Source organism: Coffea eugenioides, chromosome 11 (assembly GCF_003713205.1).
Source record: "Coffea eugenioides isolate CCC68of chromosome 11, Ceug_1.0, whole genome shotgun sequence".
NCBI lineage: Eukaryota > Viridiplantae > Streptophyta > Magnoliopsida > Gentianales > Rubiaceae > Coffea > Coffea eugenioides.
Genome location: NC_040045.1, coordinates 31543510 through 31564335, shown reverse-complemented (window position 1 = coordinate 31564335; position 20826 = coordinate 31543510). Strand labels below are relative to the sequence as shown.

General features: G+C 36.5%; 1 protein-coding gene and 1 pseudogene across 1 annotated transcript; one reads left to right on the top strand and one right to left on the bottom strand.

Annotated features, from left to right (window-relative positions):
• The first annotated feature begins 6075 nt into the window (after window positions 1-6075).
• LOC113752266 (probable LRR receptor-like serine/threonine-protein kinase At3g47570) lies at window positions 6076-6965 on the top strand. Its single transcript, XM_027296386.1, has 2 exons — window positions 6076-6898; window positions 6958-6965. Exons 1-2 carry the CDS (start codon window positions 6076-6078, stop codon window positions 6963-6965), a joined length of 831 nt encoding a protein of 276 aa, XP_027152187.1.
• Window positions 6966-9815: 2850 nt separating this feature from the next.
• LOC113754186 lies at window positions 9816-20290 on the bottom strand (annotated as a pseudogene).
• Between the last annotated feature and the right edge of the window lie 536 nt (window positions 20291-20826).

The window sequence follows — 20826 nt, the reverse complement described above, 5'->3', positions numbered from 1 at the left end:
TAGAATGACTTGTACCCAATGCTCCAATCACAGTCCAAACATTCTCATATTTCTAAACTTCTCTCAATCTTAAATATCTAAAAGGTCATTGCAGTGATTACAACAAATTTAAAACTGTCATGACTTTTATCAAATGCTCTAATGATACTCCAAATATTTTCATATTTCCAAACTCTCCCTGGCCTTGCGGTTGAAATTCAAATACAACCTTAGACCACAACTCATTCTCATATAGTATAAGGATGTAAGGGTAAAATTGTCATTTTAAATGACAAGGAAGGTATCTATAATTTTTCAAACATCAGGGAAGCTCAGTGAAATTGTTAGAAACCTCAGGGGAGGTTTCTAAAATTATCCCTAAAATAAACCGCACTCTTTAAGTTAGCTTGTTTAACATAATTAATATGGTAGTTTCTTGTGGTTGTAGAAACTTATTCCAGCCTCTCTAATTTATGCTTAATTAACTGTTGGCTTTGTTGAGTTTCAACAAATGTTGGCTGCCTCAATTCTTGAATTTGGAAGCCAACATTGTTGACTTCTCTTTGGCACAATTTAATCCCACATCGGTTGGGTTATTGGAAGAAGCTTAGCTTGAGAACTATAAATAGCTCTCAAGTCTTTCCAATTAAAATGTACCAAGAACAACAAAGAATTACCCATAAGGATTTTGTAATTCTTTGTATTCTTTCTCCTCTCCTAAATTATAAAAGCAGGTCGCTTGAGTGGTGCTCGGAGAGTAGGCAAAATTGGCCGAACTCCGTTATCCATTTTTCGGGTGCGTTCTTTCCTTATCTCTTTTATTTGTTCCGCATTATTTATTAGTTTCTTTTCTATTGTAGTATGGTATTCAATATATTTGTCTATATTTGTCGGGTATATTTGTAGTGTTTTATACGGTTCATTTGGGTGTATTTTTCTTATTCGTGTGTACGTATTATTTATGTACACGGGTAATGTTGGACTAAATGATACGTGCACGAATTTCTGTCAGAGATGGGTTTAGTGGAAACACTTTCGTGACCTCAGCTTCCTGAGACTTTATTTGGATGGTTAGTCGTCTAAGGAGATTGTTTTGAGATCTTTCTGGGATTACTGAATCGTTTATCACTAGTTTAATTATTGAGTGGGAAAATACCCGATTTCCCCAAAAGCGTATTCAGCGCCGAAGGTACTCCTTTTGGACTTGTTTGTAGTTTGTTATATTGAATACTATTATTTGAGTCTGTAATGGCATCAGACAATTCCACGTCAAGAATCATATCTGGGGCATCAGCTTCCTCGTCCACATGGTCGAGAATTCCAATGTCAAATTTGAAGGTGGCGGTGGAGACATTTGACGGTACTGGCCATTTCGGCATGTGGCAAGGCGAGGTCATGGACTCCCTTTTCCAACAGGGTCTTGACATTGCCATTGAAGAAAAGAAACCAGATGATATAGAAGAGAAGGAGTGGAGTACCATAAATCGGTTGGCATGCGGAACTATTCGATCGTGTTTGTCCAAAGAGCAAAAATATGCTTTCAAAAACGAGACTTCTGCATGGAAATTGTGGAGGGCATTGGAGGAGAAATTTCTGAAGAAGAGTGGTCAGAATAAACTCCTAATGAAGAAAAGATTGTTCCGATTCGATTACCAACCAGGTACTACTATGAATGAACACATCACTATGTTTAATCAATTAGTAGCAGATCTGTTAAATTTAGATATAAATTTTGAAGATGAAGATTTGGCTTTGATGTTGTTGTCATCCCTTCCTGATGAATTTGAACATTTGGAAACTACGTTACTTCATGGGAAGGAAAATGTGTCTTTAGATGCTGTATGTTCTGCTTTGTATAGTCGTGAATTGAGAAAGCAAGATAAAATGAAAAAGAAAGTAGCTGCAGCAGATGAAGCGTTAGTGGCAAGAAGTCGTCAACAAAGTCAATCAAAGGGGAGAAGAGGAAGGTCCAAATCGAAAAGCAGAGTTGCCAAAGATGAGTGTGCTTTCTGTCGTGAGAAAGGGCACTGGAAGAAAGACTGTCCAAAATTAAAGAAGAAAGGGAAAGCTCCGCAAGACGTAAATATTGCAGAATGCAAAAGTGATGCGGAATCAGATTTCTCTTTAGCTGTATCACCTTTAGCATCCCATCCAGATGAGTGGATTTTGGATTCAGCTTGTACCTACCATATGACTCCCATGCGGGAGTGGTTCTTTGAATTTGAAGAACTTGATGGTGGAGTTGTGTACATGGGAAATGATAATCCATGTAAAACAGTTGGGATAGGTTCAATCAAGCTGCGTAATCATGATGGATCCACCAGAATCCTGAAAGATGTTCGGTACGTGCCGAATTTGAAGAGGAATCTCATCTCCTTGGGACTCTTGGAGTCAAAAGGCTTGGAAGTGAAGATGCGAGATGGAATTCTTAAAGTAACTTCGGGAGCACTTGTGATGTTGAAAGGTGTGAGGAAGAATAATCTGTATTACTACCAAGGTAGTACAGTTGTTGGGACAGCAGCAGCAGCAACATCTTCCAGTAGCAAGAAAGATGTAGAGGCAACAAAGTTGTGGCACATGCGATTGGGACATGCTGGTGAAAAATCCTTGCAAAATCTTGCCAAACAAGGATTATTGAAAGGTACGAAAGTTTGCAAATTAGAATTTTGTGAGCATTGTGTTCTGGGAAAACAAAGAAAAGTGAAATTTGGCACTGGTATCCATAATACCAAGGGTATTTTGGATTATGTGCACTCAGATGTGTGGGGACCTGCCAAGACTCCATCCCTTGGTGGCATGTATTATTTTGTCACTTTTATTGATGATTTTTCCAGAAGAGTTTGGGTGTTTACTATGAAGAGCAAGGATGAGGTGCTAGGAATTTTCCTTAAATGGAAAGCTCAAGTTGAAAACCAGACGGGAAGAAAGATCAAGATTCTCCGAACAGATAACGGTGGAGAATACAAGAGTGATCCCTTCCAGAAGATATGCCAAGAATGTGGCATAGTTCGGCACTTCACAGTTAGAAAAACACCGCAGCAGAATGGGGTGTCAGAGCGTATGAACAAAACACTAGTGGAGAAAGTACGTTGCATGCTGTCTAATGCTGGGTTAGGTAGAAAGTTTTGGGCTGAAGCTGTGACATACGCTCAACATCTCGTCAATCACTTGCCATCATCTGCAATCGGTGGCAAGACTCCATTAGAGGTATGGTTTGAAAAACCTGCAACAGATTATGATTTTTTGCGTATTTTTGGTTCTACTGCATATTATCATGTAAATGAATCAAAACTGGATCCACGTGCAAAGAAGGCTCTCTTTATGGGCTTTAGTATGGAAGTAAAGGAGTACCTTGTGATGTCTAGAAAGCAAAGAAAACCATTATTCGGTAGGGATGTTATCTTTGATGAATCTGCCATGTTGAATAAGGTAACACAAGATGGAACCAGTGGTACTCCTCAACCGATGGAGTGTACGCCGAAACAGGTGGAGTTTTAGCAAATAATGGTGAGTCCAGCAAATAGCACCATCAGTGACTCTCCCATGGCAGAAGAGGAGTCAGATGAGGAAGAGGTTTCAACCCAAGAACCTCAACAGCAGCAAGAGTCAATTGCCGTCAATAGGGCAAGACGAGAAATTCATAAATCTGCTCGTTTTGTTGACATGGTGGCTTATGCACTTCCAGTTATTGATGATGTTCCATCCACATTTTCTGAAGCAGTTCGAAGTACAGAAAATGATAGATGGAAAGATGCTATGGAAGAAGAGATGCAATCTCTTCAAAAAAATAATACATGGAAGTTGACACAATTACCGAAGGGCAAGAAGGCAATTGGATGCAAATGGATATTTACAAAGAAAGAAGGATTTCCTGACAAGAATGATGTTCGTTACAAGGCAAGATTGGTGGCTAAAGGCTACGCTCAGAAGAAGGGAGTTGATTATAATGAGGTATTTTCTCCAGTTGTTAAACATTCCTCTATTAGAATTTTGTTGGCCTTGGTAGCGCAGTTGAATTTGGAGTTAGCTCAACTTAATGTGAAGACCGCGTTCCTTCACGGTGACTTGAAGGAGGAAATCTATATGGCTCAACCAGATGGATTCAAAGTTGCTGGTAAAGAAAATTGGGTTTGTAAACTGAGCAAATCGTTGTACGGATTGAAACAATCACCGAGACAATGGTACAAACGATTTGACCAGTTCATGATGGGCTAGAAGTACACAAGAAGCAAATACGATCATTGTGTGTATTTGCGTAAGCTACGAGATGATTCCTACATCTACTTACTCTTGTACGTTGATGATATGCTAATAGCGTCAAAGAGCCAAGTTGAAATTGACAAAATGAAGGCTCAGTTGAGTAAAGAGTTCGAGATGAAGGATTTGGGAGAAATCAAGAAAATTCTCGGCATGGAGATAAGCAGGGATAGAACGAGAGGCAAGTTTTGTCTGACACAGAAGCAGTATTTGAAGAAAGTACTACAACGTTTTGGCATGAATGAAGATTCAAAACCTGTAAGTACTCCGCTTGCTCCTCATTTGAAACTTAGTAGCCTATTATCTCCAAAAACGGATGAAGAGCGAGCATACATGGTGAAAGTCCCGTATGCTAATGCAGTTGGTAGCTTGATGTATGCAATGGTGTGTACGAGACCCGACATTTCACAGGCAGTTAGTGTAGTAAGTAGGTTTATGCATGATCCGGGCAAGGGTCATTGGCAAGCTGTGAAATGGATTCTACGGTATATCCAAAATACCGTAGATGTTGGATTAGTATTTGAGCAGGATAAATCACTTGGTCAATGTGTAGTTGGATATTGTGATTCTAACTATGCAAGTGATTTGGATAAGCGACGTTCTACAACTGGTTACTTGTTCACATTTGCCAAGGCGCCAGTTAGTTGGAAGTCTACTTTGCAGTCAACGGTAGCTTTGTCAACAACGGAGGCAGAGTACATGGCGATTACAGAGGCTGTGAAGGAGGCAATTTGGTTTCAAGGATTGCTTGAAGACTTGGGAGTTGGTCAAAAACACATTGACGTGTTTTGTGACAGTCAGAGTGCTATTCACTTAGCAAAGAACCAAGTCTTTCACGCAAGAACGAAGCACATTGATGTTCGCTATCACTTTGTGCGGAAAATTCTCGAAGAAGATGAGATTTTTCTCCAGAAGATTCGGACTACGGAGAATCCTGCAGATATGCTGACCAAGGTGGTTACAAGGTCCAAATTTGAACATTATTTAAACTTGGTCAATATCCTGCATATTTGAGTTGGCGCCTGAGCGCGCAAATTTGGAAGCGCCACAAGGACCGTTTGATTTTTGTTTGAGGGAGAAGATTTGTATTTTTTGGGTGGGATTAGAAATTATGCCAAGGTGGAGATTTGTTGAATTCAAAGTCTTGAATTCTTCAAGCCTTAATTGTTGACTTTTCTAAGGCCAACAATTGTTGAATTTGGTGGCCTAATATCTATCCCACATCGGTGGGATTATTGGAAGAACCTTAGCTTGAAAGCTATAAATAGCTCTCAAGTCCTTCTAATTAAATTGTACCAAGAACAATAAAGAATTACCCATAAGGATTTTGTAATTCTTTGTATTCTTTCTTCTCTTCTAAATTATAAAAGCAGGCTGCTTGAGTGGTGCTCGAAGAGTAGGCAAAATTGGCCGAACTCCGTTATCAATTTTCGGGTGCGTTCGTTCCTTATCTCTTTTTATTTATTCCGCATTTGTTTATTAGTTTCTTTTCTATTGTAGTATAGTATTCAATATATTTGTCTATATTTGTCGGGTATATTTGTAGTGTTTTATACGGTTCATTTGGGTGTATTTTTCTTATTCGTATGTACGTATTATTTATGTATACACGGGTATAGTTGTGATAATACACCGTGCACGTAAGTTCTGTTTAGGAGACTGGGTTTTAAGTGGGACCGCTTGTGACCCCTCCAGCCTTTCCTGGGAATTTACTTGGAATGGTAATTCTGTCTAAGGAGATTGTTTCGACGATCTTTCCTGGGAATTACTGAATCGGTTTAATCACTAGTTGTAATTTTTGAGTGGGAAATTACCCGATTTCCCCAACAAATTGGAGATATGCAGAACCTACAAAATCTTTCTCTAGCACACAACAGATTGCAAGGATCAATCCCAGAATCGATTGGCAAGATGTTAAGCTTGGAGTCATTGGATCTATCACACAACTTTCTCTCTGGATCAATTCCAATGTCAATGGAGAACCTTCGATATCTTAGACATTTCAATGTCTCTTTTAACAATTTAAGTGGTGAAGTTCCTTCCAGAGGGCCTTTTATCAACTTCACTGCCGAATCCTTCACTTCAGATCAAGCTCTCTGTGGAGCTCAAAGGTTTCATGTGCCCCCATGTCCAAATAATTCGGCTCACAGATCAAGAACAAAAAGAGTGCGTCGAACCATTTTTATTCTACTAGGGGTAATAATAGCAGTAGGAGCCTTGTCCTTTGGATTTGTTTACCTGAGATATCGAAAGAAAGATACACTTTCCAGTGGAGCAAATTTATCCTTAGTTGCAATGCCAGAAAGAATTTCATATTTTGAACTTCTACAAGCAACTAACGGGTACAATGAAAGCAATTTGCTGGGGGCTGGAAGCTTTGGATATGTTTATAGAGGTACTCTTGATGATGGAAGGGTTGTGGCTATTAAAGTGTTCAATTTAGAAGTCGATGGAGCGTTCAAGAGTTTTGATGTAGAATGTGAGGTGTTGCGCAATCTTCGCCATCGAAACCTCACAAGAGTCATTAGTAGCTGCTCTACCCCTGAATTTAAGGCATTAGTGCTTGAGTTCTTGCCTAATGGGAGTCTTGAGAAGTGGTTGTATTCGCACAACTATTTTCCCGATCTGACGCAGAGATTGGACATATTGATTGATGTGGCATGTACATTGCAATATCTCCACTGTGAGTATTCAACTCCAATAATTCACTATGATCTGAAGCCAAGTAATGTGCTGCTGGATCAAGACATGGTTGCCCATCTAAGTGATTTTGGCCTTACAAAGTTGTTTGGCGAGGAGAACAGCATCACATACACCGAAACACTAGCCACACTTGGCTATCTCGCACCAGGTGAAGAATTTTCTCGTACAACTAAAGTACTATTTCCTCAGTTGTTTGCTGTTGCAAATTCCAAACTAAAAAACACAATCAATTTAAGAACATATGATGAATTTATATGTGTTTTGCAGAGTATGGGTTGGAAGGATTGGTATCAGCAAAATGCGACATCTACAGTTTTGGAATTATGATGATGGAAGTCTTCACGAGAACAAATCCCAACAGTGAAATGTTTGGTGAAAAATTGAGCCTGAAGAGCTGGGTTGCTAATTCAATACTTGATGGATTAGCTAATGTCATCGATGCTAATTTGCTAAAGGAAAGTGATGAATACTTTGTTGAAAAGCTAAGCTGCATAGCCTCAATCATGAAAGTGGCTCTAGGCTGCACGATGGAGTCTCCAAGAGAGAGAAGCAACATACAAGATGTTCTTGTTGCGCTGAAAAAGATCAAGCTTCAGTACATGAGTCTCCTCTGTTCAGGGACTTAATGGTGCATGCATTTTCTCTAAGCAAGATTGCAACCTCCTTGACTGTCTCAGTTATAAATTTGCAGGGCGGACAACAAGATTAGGCCAAGTAAGAATAGCAATTAAACAGTAGACTAGGCAATTATGCCCTATATAATAATAGATCTGTTTAACTGGTGCCTATGGGCACTCGTTAAGATATATTTTAGGTGTTATATTTAAAAAAATATAAGATTAATTAAAAAGTGTATAAATGCAAGGAGATTAATTAGAGAAAGTGTATAAATGCAAGAGAAAGTAGTAATTATTAGTATGTGTGTATATACATAGTAAGTTGGATAAAATGTAAGTGTCTTAACGAGTGCCCATAGGACATCCGTTAAAAAAATCCTATAATAATTGTTTTCTTATTTCTTTTCTTTGCACTTGATTGATCGCCCTTAATTTGTAATAATAAAGTTATCTCACAATATTCACCAATCCTATTATGGGTACCTAAGGACTTGTAATCCTTTTCATAGTGAGTCATTACTGAATCCATGTCATGCATAATAAAACTACTTTTGAGCCATAGATGGAAAAAGAAATAATAAATAGTGTGTCAAAAAAGTTGCAATTAGTAAGTAAAGGGATAGGTTGCAATTAGGGCCATTCCTTTTTCCAAATTTTGAAACATTTAAATGCACAAGTTTGGGTCAAAAATATAACTCATTTTCGTGTTTGGCTCAAAAGGGTAAACTAAGGTTGCAAACGAATCGAGTTACTCATGATCGGAGTCCAAGCTCAACTCGAGCTCGGTTAACATCGAGGTCGAACTGATCAAGTCGAATTCAAATTTAAACTCAAGTTAAAAAATATTAAACTTGTTAACTCGTGAGCTGCTTGAACTCGATTATATATTTTTTAATTTTTTATTTTAATAATAAAATTACATATATATATCCCTAATATTTTATTATTTGTTAAAAAAATGAATATTTTATTTATTTTTTAAAAAATAAAATAATCATTTTTTTTTAAACTCGAGCTCGAGTTTTATATTTTGAGGTCATCGAGCTCGAGTTTGAGTTCAAGTTTCATAAACTTAGGTTGAGTCTCGACTCAATTGCATCAAAACTCGATTCGACTCGACTCATTTACAACCTTAAAATGAATTATGAATATTTTGATATCACATACCTACATTTCCCACGACTTTTTAGGCTTTGTTTGGGACTACAGTACTTTTGGTAAAAAAAATACTTTTAGGTGTTAAAAGTACTTTTAAAGTGTTTGGAAAATATCATCTCATAAAACACTTTTAAAGTAGTAGAGCTTTTGGTGTTCAAAACACTTTTAGTAAAAACTAAAATTTGGTGCTTTTAGAGTAAATTTTGTGATTTAAAAAATAAAACATCAAATTTAATCATCTTATACTATATTATAAACCAAATAAAGAGATAAGCACTTTTAAAAATTTTTAAATTACACATTATTAAATACAATAAGTACTTGTTGAATTATGTCTCCAACAGTATGTTTAAAAGCACTTAAGCAGTTGATAAATACTTTTATTAAAAGCTCCACTAAGAAAGTACTTTACAATAAACTACCGTAACCCCAAACGGATCCTTAATATTACTTATTGGGATAGGGGTTTACATTATTACAGCACTCAAAACATGAGAGTTGCTACGCAAAATTGTCAGAAGCCTAAAGGGAGGTTTACAAAATTATCCCAACTACAAATTTTGCAACCAGGATTAGGCACTATAACTGGAGTAAGGTTAAGCTGAAGTTCTGTAACAAGGAGCTGTGGCGACAAATCAAATAGCAGAGCCCTGCGAACATTAAGATGGCAACAGTACTGGAAGACATCTCTAAATTACAGAGGTTGTTTTGCATGTGCTCTTTTGACTTGTGTAGACAAGAACATATGTTAGTTAGCAAAAAACTAAGTGATGATGCTTTAGGCGTTATTGTTGATGAGGAAAGACTGTTTCCTCAGTGTTCTTAGAACACTTTCTTGTATAGCTTCTCTCGAGCCGTTGCTCGTATATGTACTCATTCTCATTAAAGCAATGAAAATATCCTATCGTTTCGGAAAAAAAAAAAAAAGATTAGGCACTATAACAGAAGTTCAAAATGTGCCAGATACAATATCTTAGATTATATTACCACTAAATTAAGAGAATCTTCTTTAGAAGAAAAAAATATAAACAGAGCAATTAGCCTCTTCCAGCATCTTGGATGGCTTTATGATGTTTCCTAAGCAACAAAAAGGCCCTCCACAATCATCGATATGGTGACACGCCAACCAGTGAGTCTAGGCCAAACAACTGACATTGAAGAAAACTGTAAACTAACTCAGTCGTCATTGCAGCAATTCGAACCACAACACCTCTTCCCTGCTAAAAACAGGGAGGAGTTGGCATGTCTTCAAATGAACAATGTAACACGTATATTCAGTTAAACAAAATTTGACTTATGAAACACTTTGTACAAATGCTAAAATTTCCTTGACTTGACAATGCAGAGATGGAATTTTCACTACATTAATGTCAGAATAGAGGAAGCAGAAATTTCAGAAGCTATGCCAAATACTCTTACAGAAAATGTTACTTCAGTTTAAGAAAAGAAGCATTTTTCACAATAAGGAGTTCTAGAGAAAGCATGACCGCAAGGTGGAAAGCATGTCAATCTTCAAAATTTTGGCGAGGCAGATTTAGGCTATACATTAATCAAGCTCCAACAAGGCATACGATGATCCATGAAAGATTAACATATAAAAGAAAATATATATATACTGTGACGCCCCCACTTCTCCTTAAGGCGAACCAAAGGGTATCCGCGAAACGCTTGCCCAACTCTAGTCAGGTTTCAAGCAATTTCATTCAAGTTTAATGCAATACTAGACATCACAACTAGATGCAACAAGTCAAATAATGCGGAAGCTTTCAACTTAACAATTATAACGATTATCTAAACCTTACCTCGAATATCTAAAGGATACTTCAATTCTTAAAATATACAACATCCAGATACATCAAATACCCAAATCATATATTAGATTCCCAAAAGTACAACCAATAAGAGGTCTAACCTAAATTACATTAGAAACCCTAAGCCAAAAATACATAAAAAGGGGTTTCTCCAAGTTCATTCCATGTCCAATCCTGTTAAGGAAAACAAATCTACAGGGTGAGCAAAACGCTCGTGAGGCCAAGAACACACATGCAAGCACATAGTCCAAGTAACAAGCCCAAAATAACAGGTTAATTGATAAAGTACAATTAATTGACAATTCCAATAAAATGTAAACAGAAACAATTCAAGGATATGGTAGCTCTCAGGAACTAAGTTCCACTTGCTTTGCCAAGGTCATTCGTATACCTTCCCGCGATGACACTCCGTCAACCGGGTTGGTATTTCCAATCCGTAGATCACCACTTACTTCCATCCGTCCACCGTACATACCCCCACCGGGCCCAAACGTCATTTATAAGGCGATACTTCTGATAAGTGACTAATTTACGTAATAATTGTCTAATATTTTATATTATTTTTAGTCACTTTGGTTATAATATTGGAAGAAAATGAATCATTTTGGCTATAATTGGTGAATAAATGTTTTTAAGTGATTAGATGAGGTTTTTATCACATTTTACTTGGATTTTGTGTATTTTGACAGTTTTGACATATTTTCATATTTCGGCTATAACTTGAGTTACAATGATCGGATTGGGATGATTCTTGAACCCATTTGAAGATAAGAGATAGATCTACAACTTTGGTGAAGACATCTGAATCCAGTTTGAAGGTTTTCCAGGTCAAAATGCCGAATTACAATAGCAAATTTCTACTGGTCGAAGCTGGAACAAGGCATGGAGCAGGCAAGGGTATTTCAGTCATATCTCAGCCTACACAGATCCAAATGAGGTGATTCTTGATGCATTGGAAAGATAACGTAAAAAGCTACAACTTTCGTGATTTAGACATGAGCTGGTTCAGCCTTTAACATCAAGAAAAGATCGGTTGAAGTTGGGCCAAAAACAGAGCAAGTGATCCACACTCGGATCCACTATTCATCCGAACCCTCGGCTGTTTCTGGGTTAGTGGACCCGAGCTCGGATCCATACGGATCCGAGGCACTGTAGCAGCTCGGATCACTGTAGCAGCCCAGATTTACTGTAGCAATCCGGCCGAAACTTGGCCGGATTTGTGGCCGGATTGTGGTCAGAAAAGGCTGCTTTGTACGCGTAAAACTCAATTTCACCTCCACCAACTCACATGCAATGCTAGACATGTGAGAAACATTACCAGCTGTAAGGAGAAAGTGTAAAGCTTCATTTCTTGACCACCTTTCATCATTAAATAGCCAAATTCATTGCAAGAAGATAGATTGGGGGAATCGATAGCAGAAAAATAGAGAGAGAGACATACGGGAGAAGCTTGAAGTTGCAGAAATGTAGCTCTTTCATCTTCCTAGTGTTAGTTTAGCTTAGTATAGAGTAGGATAGTTCATCCATTCTTGTTATTAGCTAGATGAAGAAGAAGATGGAGGATGAAGAAGGCAAGGAAGAAAGCTCATGTGACAAGGGTTGTATTCCTTCCAAATCTTTATCTTTTGTACTTGATTCCAAGTTTAGTTAATATACAAGTTCTGGATTTTGTGTTTAATATGTGTATCTAAAGTTTAAGCCTTGGGTTTGGTTGAACTTTCTATAATTGTTAGTGTTTATTATTTGGTTATTTGACTGCTATGATTTGAGCAAGTTATTTAGCATTTTGGCTTCTTAAATCATGATTAATCTGGTACCATTGATTGTGATTATCTAAGGTGTTGTTTCTGCAATGGAAATTGAGATTTAACACTAGTTCAAGAAGTGCTAAACATAGGGAGTACACTCACGAAAGTAGAGGTGCATCTATGTGGTTTTTAGTGATTCATTTCATGTAATTTCATTGAAGAAATGAACTTGTAGCTAATTTCATAACCATGAGAATAGGTATGGATTAGTTATAAGTATAATTGATTCACTACGAAAGTAGGATTCAAATGCATAAGGAAATTACACCATAATTAGCCTAGATGTAGTACTCAATGATCCAAATATAACACTTGCATGAGTAGTTAGGGATACCACAACCTAAGGAGCTTTCATTTGTTAATTTCTTGTATAAGTGCAGTAGGTTAAATTTCTTATCATTAATTGATAGTCTAAATAATAGAGAAGCTTTAGCAATACCGGTAATTGTTCACTCTTCCCTGTGGGATCGACCCGATATATACCCTAAACTACTAGTTGATCTGTATACTTGCAGTGAACGGGTGTAATTCGGTATTTTTTAGCTTGCACGTATGTAAAATACCCGTCAACTTCAACGAGTATGCCAAGCAAGATCTCTCCAATAGATCAAGCTTATCGTGTGATTCTCATGGCTCGCCAAGGTTCCCGACCAAACCCATGCCGGCTCGAATCTAAGGTCAGCCGATGAGATTTGGGCGTCCCCCAAGTACATGTGTGTGTTGAGGAGATTCACTCCAGCGACGTATGTAGTTATAGCATACTATTTCATGTCAAGCAAGCATTTAATACATTCAAGCATTCATGTCAGGTCTAGCAGGTCATTCATTTATTGTCAAGCAAGTTATTCGTTTCAAGTGAGAACGAGTGTGATAAAGTACACACTCGATTCCATTTTTAAAATCTCAAGTTATGGATATCAAGTAAGCATATATCAATTCACAGGAGTTCAAGTAACCATACACTTGACACTCACTAAGTCAACCAAGGAGAAATGTTACTTGAAATTCAAGCGTCTACCGTAGGATCCTCTTGAAGGTTCTCGTGCGAGTCTGAGCAATTAATAGTGAACAGTCACTTAGAAACCCCAATTATAGAGAAAGATTGCACGTTTCTACAATCCTAAAAAATTTCACTAAAATAAGTCTAAATTACTCGCGAACTAAGGCTCAAAAGTAGGGTTTTAAGGTACAAGAGAAATCGAGTTTTTATCTTTGAAATTAAGTATAAAACGTTCAAGTAATATCGAAGGAATAAGGAGAATTCAAAAAACTCCATTTCCTTAAAATTCAGAAATTTCAGTTTTGATACGAGATTTTTGAAAAATCGTATCTCACTCTTTACAAGTCCAAAATTGGAAAACTTTGTACCGTTGGAATCCTCTTCCAAAGTACTAAAAGTTCCTAGAATACACTTTCCCATGATTCCAAACGAAAAGTATTCAAAAATTAGCTCAAAGTTGCTGTTTTAGGCATTAAAGACAGGTTTAGGTTGGTTTTTGGCCAACTTTGAAAATTCGGCAAAATTCACTTGATCCGAACTAACCTCTAAAATTTGGAACTCTATTAGAGTTTCAATCCAAGTTTTAAAAAAAAACAAACAGAACAAGATTTGGAGTTTTGAGCACCAAGATATGGTAGCTCAAAGTTACTAAAGTTTCCTTGTTAATCAAGGGTTTTCCAAACTAGAATCATGAATTTTGGAAGTTTAGTTGAGCCGCGAAAAGGACTCGGAATGGTACCAAATTTAGAAGTATAATACTACCATATAGGGACTATTCCTATACCAATTTTCATAGAAAAATATGTATGGAAAGTTGGTTAACGAAACCACTAAAGTTCCAAGAAGTTCTTCGGCAAATCTGCCTTGGACTTCCGTTTTTTCCGCTTTCAAAACGTTTGGCCAATAAAACACCTCAAACACAGTTCATTTCAGTAGATAATGTATAAGAGAATTCCAAGATACATTTGGTAGGTGATTAACACCAAAAATTTTGAAACAAGAAGTCCCAATAACGATTAAGACTTGAACTAGCCATAAGAGGGTTTGAAATCTCCGAGTCAGTTTGGGATTTCGGCCACAACTCACTCAATTCAACTCAGAATGGAGCATGGTTGATGGGGTTGGAAAGTAGATTCATAAGGATATATTTTCTTAGAAGAAACTATTATCAAAATCTGTCCATAACCAGCTCATTCGTGAGCATCAAGTTATAACTCATGTGCTACCTTCCAGGAAACAACGAAACAGGACAGCAATTTTCAAATGAATGGTTTGGCTTGCTCAAGTGAAACCAGGACGTGCATTTTATACCAACGGAAATCTGGGAATGTCTATTTTCCAGTTCCATAAACGGAACTTGATTCCGACATCGGAGCGATGAGTTATAGCTGAAACAAGACGACTGCCAGAACAGTGACGGGAACATTTTCCAGTTTTCTAAGCTTTCGTAATTCCAACATTTGGGGGACCAAATCAAGTTATTTTTCAATGAAACTTTTTACACACTCACTATAACATGTAAACAACATAAAAAATCCATTGGAATTTCAAAATTTTGCATCAAAGTGCATGAACATAACAGGGGCAAAATGGTCACTTTTGGTCATTGCACCATCCTTGAGTTTCTATCAACAATTTAACATTATTCCACTAATTTAAACACTAAACCGACATGAATATCACCATCAATCACCAAATCAGTCCCTCAAACCAAAGTGGGAGTTCATAGAGCCCACACTACCATTTTTCCATCATACTCAAGCTACCCATGTACATGTATGAGTTTAAATGTGTAAGATAACTTCCATAAATCAAGTTTCCAAGGTTTGATCATCACTTACTTGGTTTGATGTTCCAAAGCAGAATTTTCGGTCCTCTCTTGTCCAAGAAAACCCGTGGAAAGTAGCTCCTTTTCTTAGCTAGATAAACTCTCCAAATAATGAGCCAAGTGTGAATGAAATTTGATGTGAATTGGATGAAGATTGATGAAGATTTTGTGAAGATATTTGGAGAACTTTGGTGTTGTTTTGCAAGCTCAATGGCCGGCTGTCTTAGAGAGGAAGAGAGAGGGAATTTTGATCTAAATGAGGCTTTCAAAAGAAGCTTTAATGTGTGGCTATAATTCACTCTAAAGTCAACTCTTCAATAGTGCGCATACGCGCGCGTTTCGTGCTCGATTCCTCTCGAGTTTATTTCACCAGTGCACTAAACCTCCAATGCACTTATATTCATACTATTATTATTCACTCTTAAAGATATAAAATGAAGGTCTAAAGTCTCCCAATTAATCGCGCGCGTAAAAACGCGTACTTCCAATTTAAGCGCGATAAAGTGAAACTTCCAAGAAATTCTTATAACGATAATATAACTAACTAACATTTAAACTCTTAAACATAAAAATACCTATTTTAGGAATAATGTACATGTCCCCGAGTTCCAAGCTTATTGTACTCTCAATCGGTTAAGATTTCCAAACACGTTTTCACTATTTTCATTAAACAAGCTCCCAAAATTAATTTTTTGAAATAAGTCACTTTAAAAATATAATGAAACTATAATTCCATGTATTTAGGTCTAATATGGGTAGAAAATATTATTCGGGGCAAATATCCAAATAAATAATTAATTGAGCCAAAAATAGAGGTTTAAAAATAAGAATTTTTACGAGTCTTCACATATACCACAATGCCTAATAGCAAAATCATGCAATATACTTGCTCATGTCGTGTAACCCACTAATTGATATAAGATTCTCAAAGAGCTATCCAAAGACATAAAAAATTCCACTAGGATCTTCAAGCATGTATGACACGACTAGTAGAAGACCCTGACTGCAATTGTACATGTAAAGCCTTGCAGATTAGTCAGTGGTATTAAACAAGCACTAAAATAAAATTTCCCTGGAACAGAACCTATTGAATATTGACTGTAAAAAGAGCCTACCATTGCAAGAAAACTAACACCCATGTGAAAAAAATCTACCTTTTGACCAAAGACGCTGCAGGAGGCCAAAAAGCTCGGTCTGGTCAAGAAAGGATTGTCATCGACATCTCCATATCGTCCAAAGCTACCTGAAGGAATATGTAATTGTTGAGACATCAAGTTTTTCACATTTTCCTGAATTTGGTCTTGAATGAACTTCAGCTTTGGCCTAAAATTAAAAAGATTTGTAGTCTCTCAGTTAACCAAGATTAAGTAGTGGAAAGGAAATAATCATATAAAGAATAAAAGCACTGGTTAAATTAATTCATCGAGTCAACGCATACCCCAAAAGTATAACCATCGCAATTACTTGATAATCTTGCATCCGTTCAGCAATACTGCTATACCTTCCCTGCTCTAGCAATATCTGTGATCAAAGTAAAACAATCTGAGCCATTTAAATAAGAAGGATAACCATCATCTAGATACAACAGAGTCAATCTTGTAGAAGGAAAATTTTCAGAGAAGAGAACTGAATTAAAGATAACCATTCTTGGATCAACATTCTCTAATTAGTTCAGATGTAAAGAAAACAAAATGAGTTTGCTTTAGAGTCGGATGTATAGAAAATACCGAAAGCAAGAGTCTCCCGACACAAGGGAGTCAAGAAACCCAAATGCAGAGAGCATTCTGAGACTTCACCAACAACTAATGATTATTCATGTGTGAAAAAGGAAAACAAAAGATTCCTGATAGAGGAAAAAAATTAGCTAAATGATCTCCATGTTGAAGACAATAGAAGATTGGGTAACATAACACCTGTCCATGACAAAGTGCAAGATGATCTTTAAGCAAGCCAAAGTTCAAAAAGTGCACCAAAGTTCCGAGTAAATCAGTTTGAAGATCTGAAGCTTGTATATCCATGAGATGTTTGCATTTGATTATTTCAACTAATAACAACATTAATTGCCATCGAGAAACAAATTCTCCAGGCTCAGTCCATCAGAATAAAGCAATTTTCCAAATTTTTTTTTTATTTTTGGGAATTCATCACAAAGATGTTTCCTATCATTGAGGCATCTAATCAACATTTGCTCAAAGTCATTTGACAAAATTAATTTACCATGTTCCTGTAAACTGCAGTTGCCATGGTTACAATATTCTATTATCCAACATGGCATATATTCCCAGGATTAAGGCCGTATACGCATAAATTGACTAAAAGGACATTAAATGACCACAGGTTGAAAGATCAAAAGCAATTAAAACAAAAAAAAAATACAACATTCTTCAAAAATCTAAAGATATTCAAGATTGACATGAATCTATTGCAAGCAATAGTTCAAAAAATAAAAATTTCTTATAAGATTAAAATACTTCAGTTTCACCACTCTCTTCAATATCACACGCTTAGCATACAATATGCTAGCACAGTTAAAAAACATGGCTTGAGGATGACAATACCGTGTCAAGAAACAAAGGCTCATCAGCTTCCAGAAAAATGTTGTTAGTGCTCTTGTAAAGTTCAAAGTCCCACTTTTCACCTCTTCCATAACGGCCGCTAGTTATCCAATCAACAATGAGCAAGCTGGAGCTGGGAAAGACTTTGAATACTTGAGTTTGAGAATACTTTGCAGTTGAAAAGCATGTAACTGGATCTGGAATCACAGCCAAAAGTGCATCACTTCCAATTCTTGCCTACTGTGTGGCACAAAAAAGCTGCTATTACCAATAGCTTTAAAACTCAGGAAAGATATTGTATAAGTGGGATACTAGATTATACAAACTTGGCTTGAGAAGCTAAAGTACTCTTCCCCAATAACACTATTTTTTGAAGCAGCAAAATGAAACACCCAGGTTTTTATAGCCATAATATCTTTTTTTTTTTTGGTCCAAAACAAGAACAAGCCAAGATGAAAATTCCATCACTATGTCAGCACAGACAATTCATAGCCATGCACAGTAATTTTTTTTTTTTTTGGTCTCGGACCCATCTTACTTCCACCTGTTGCCTATCAGAAAAATTTGCTTGCATAAAGTACTAAATTTTTGTATTTCAGATCCAATGGTAAATCCAAGAGGTGATTTAAACATAACAAGGGGCTACGAGAGTCTATTAAAGGTTCATGAAAAGTAATACAAAGAAAATGAAAGAAGCAGTTTAGACAATGGTTTTACTACTAACTTTTTATTCGAATTTTGATATTGTTTAAGCTAGGATAAATCTTATTACTTCAGAGTCAGACATCCTCATACTACTTATTTGCAGTGAATCTAGATTCCAGATTTCCAGCAGGTACCTCATTTCATGAGGTGAAGTTTTAGGTGTTCCTTTAGGAATGGTAGAAAAGCGTTGTAGAATAATCTAGCAAGTTTTTGTATCAGGGTCCTTATCTATAGATTAGCTTTTAATAGTTTTAATGCTATGTGACCCATGTGCTCTTTCAATAACTTGCAAAAGGGATTCATGTGGCCCTTGAATGCTTGACCTAATCTTGTCTTGGAACATAAATGCATCCTAGCATTTCTTCTTATTGAGCATCTTCTCTTCTAAACTGTATAGCTCCAATCACAATCCTTATTCTAGCTGTCTTCTAGCCTGCACGTCCTCTCTTTTCCACAAATTCAGATTATTCTGTCCCAACCTCTTACACTTCAAAATCAAACCATCCTCTCCATCCCAAGATCTTCCTCGAGTAGATCTACTTCATGATGTCCAAAGAAATAGACCATTCAGGACTAGAAACCTTTTCTGGTGAACAGATCTAACAGGAACTATGAAGTGTATCCCCATAAACAAGTGAGACAACTGGACAACTTGAGTGTATCCATAATTTCTATAAAAACAAATTGGCCCATCTCATGAATCAGGTTTCCCACATCAAAATTTTTAAGTAAACGTAATATGACTTAAGAAAATAGCACTTTCCCCTCTAACACTTTGTTGATTAAAAAGATACAAAACTTGGCTTCAGAATAATGTTGGCAACATAATGCTAGTAACAAATATGTTGGTAACATAATGGTACAATGCTGCAAGCATCAGGAACAGCTGAAGAAACTTTGAAGGCAATTAAAAGCAAACACCATCTGGAAAAGCATTTCATGTACGAGATCATTGAAAACGTTTCTTGATAATTACTATCTTTAATTAGGTGACAGACATGTTCAACTCCAATCCCAAATTAGCATGTCAAATGCAGCCTAGGCCCAATTTTCCTTTATACTTTTTGACCAATCTAGACTCCACGGTGACAATCAAATCACTGTCGTGGGGAAACTGTTAAAAGTTATACCAGACATTATCAAACACAAGCACCAATAAATGCTGAATTAGCTTATTCATCAAGCAAAATGGTGATTACCTCCAGGACTTGTTCAGAGCACTTTGATTCCACAGATTTGTAGACCTATATACCAATAGTGTAGACCAAATTAACCAAGCATCATAAAAAATGAATGAAAAATAAAGCATTACAGAGTCCAACAATACTTAATAGCAAACGCAAAACAAAAACCATAAGATGGAACATAGCATCAAAGATTTGACCTTTGTTGAAGCTTGAGTGGTTAACACTGTGGTGCAAGCCATCACCAACTGAAATTTCACACTTTATAGAATCACCTATTATACACACAACAAATTTAATCACTCAAATCAAAACATATAACTATTACAGACTATTCAACTATTAACAAAAAATAGAAAAGCACAAAAACCATACACATCTCTTTATGCAGGGAAATGGAGAGTGTGCATACCGACACAATTCCACCACCATAAGTGATAGTGTAAATCCAAACAGCGTCAGTTTGAGAAGGACCTACCTGCCAAAACCATCATAAAAATGAAAACCCATATCAAGAATCAAATGTTCTTTCTTGTATGTCAATATAATTACTTTAGAATGTTGGTTTCCACTATAGGCATCAATAGAGAGGGAACCTTATTGGGGATGATGAATTTAAGAGGATACTTTGAGTAGCAGTTGACTTTCCACCCACTCTCTCCACTACCACCTTTCCCGTTTCCATCTCCGTCCCCGATTCTGTCAAAGACTCGAAGGCTCAAAATCCAATTCCTGTTGGGAATTTTAAGGTGGGCTTACTGCAAATTAATTTCCTTCTTGTAATTTTAAGGTGGGAAAGAATTGGTTAATTTAAATTGCACCCCCTTTATTTTTTGAAGAACTATCCTTAGACCCTAAAAGTTTCGAAGAAAATCTGTTGTACACCATTGATTTGACGTTTCAAACTATTGGACACCATAGCCCCCTAAGTTTAAGGGCTCATTTTTGTTCAATGGAATCTTGTTTGGATTGCTAATTTAATGTCCATGTAAAATAGTTATCCAGTGACTACGGGAGAATCTTTGAACCATATAATAAAGGATTAATTTTTTATATACCTACAATATATCTGCATTACTTTTGTTGGATGTATGATACTTGATCAAAATTTAAATTTTGTATAATATACTATACATCTAATCATGACTCTATATACACTGTCACTATAATATAAATTAACTCTACAATAAAATTTCAATTAAAACTCACTTACACTGTCAA

Excerpts from the sequence above, each read along its gene's own strand:
- LOC113752266 (XM_027296386.1), top strand. The coding sequence starts at position 6,076 with ATGCAGAACCTACAAAATCTTTCTCTAGCACACAACAGATTGCAAGGA.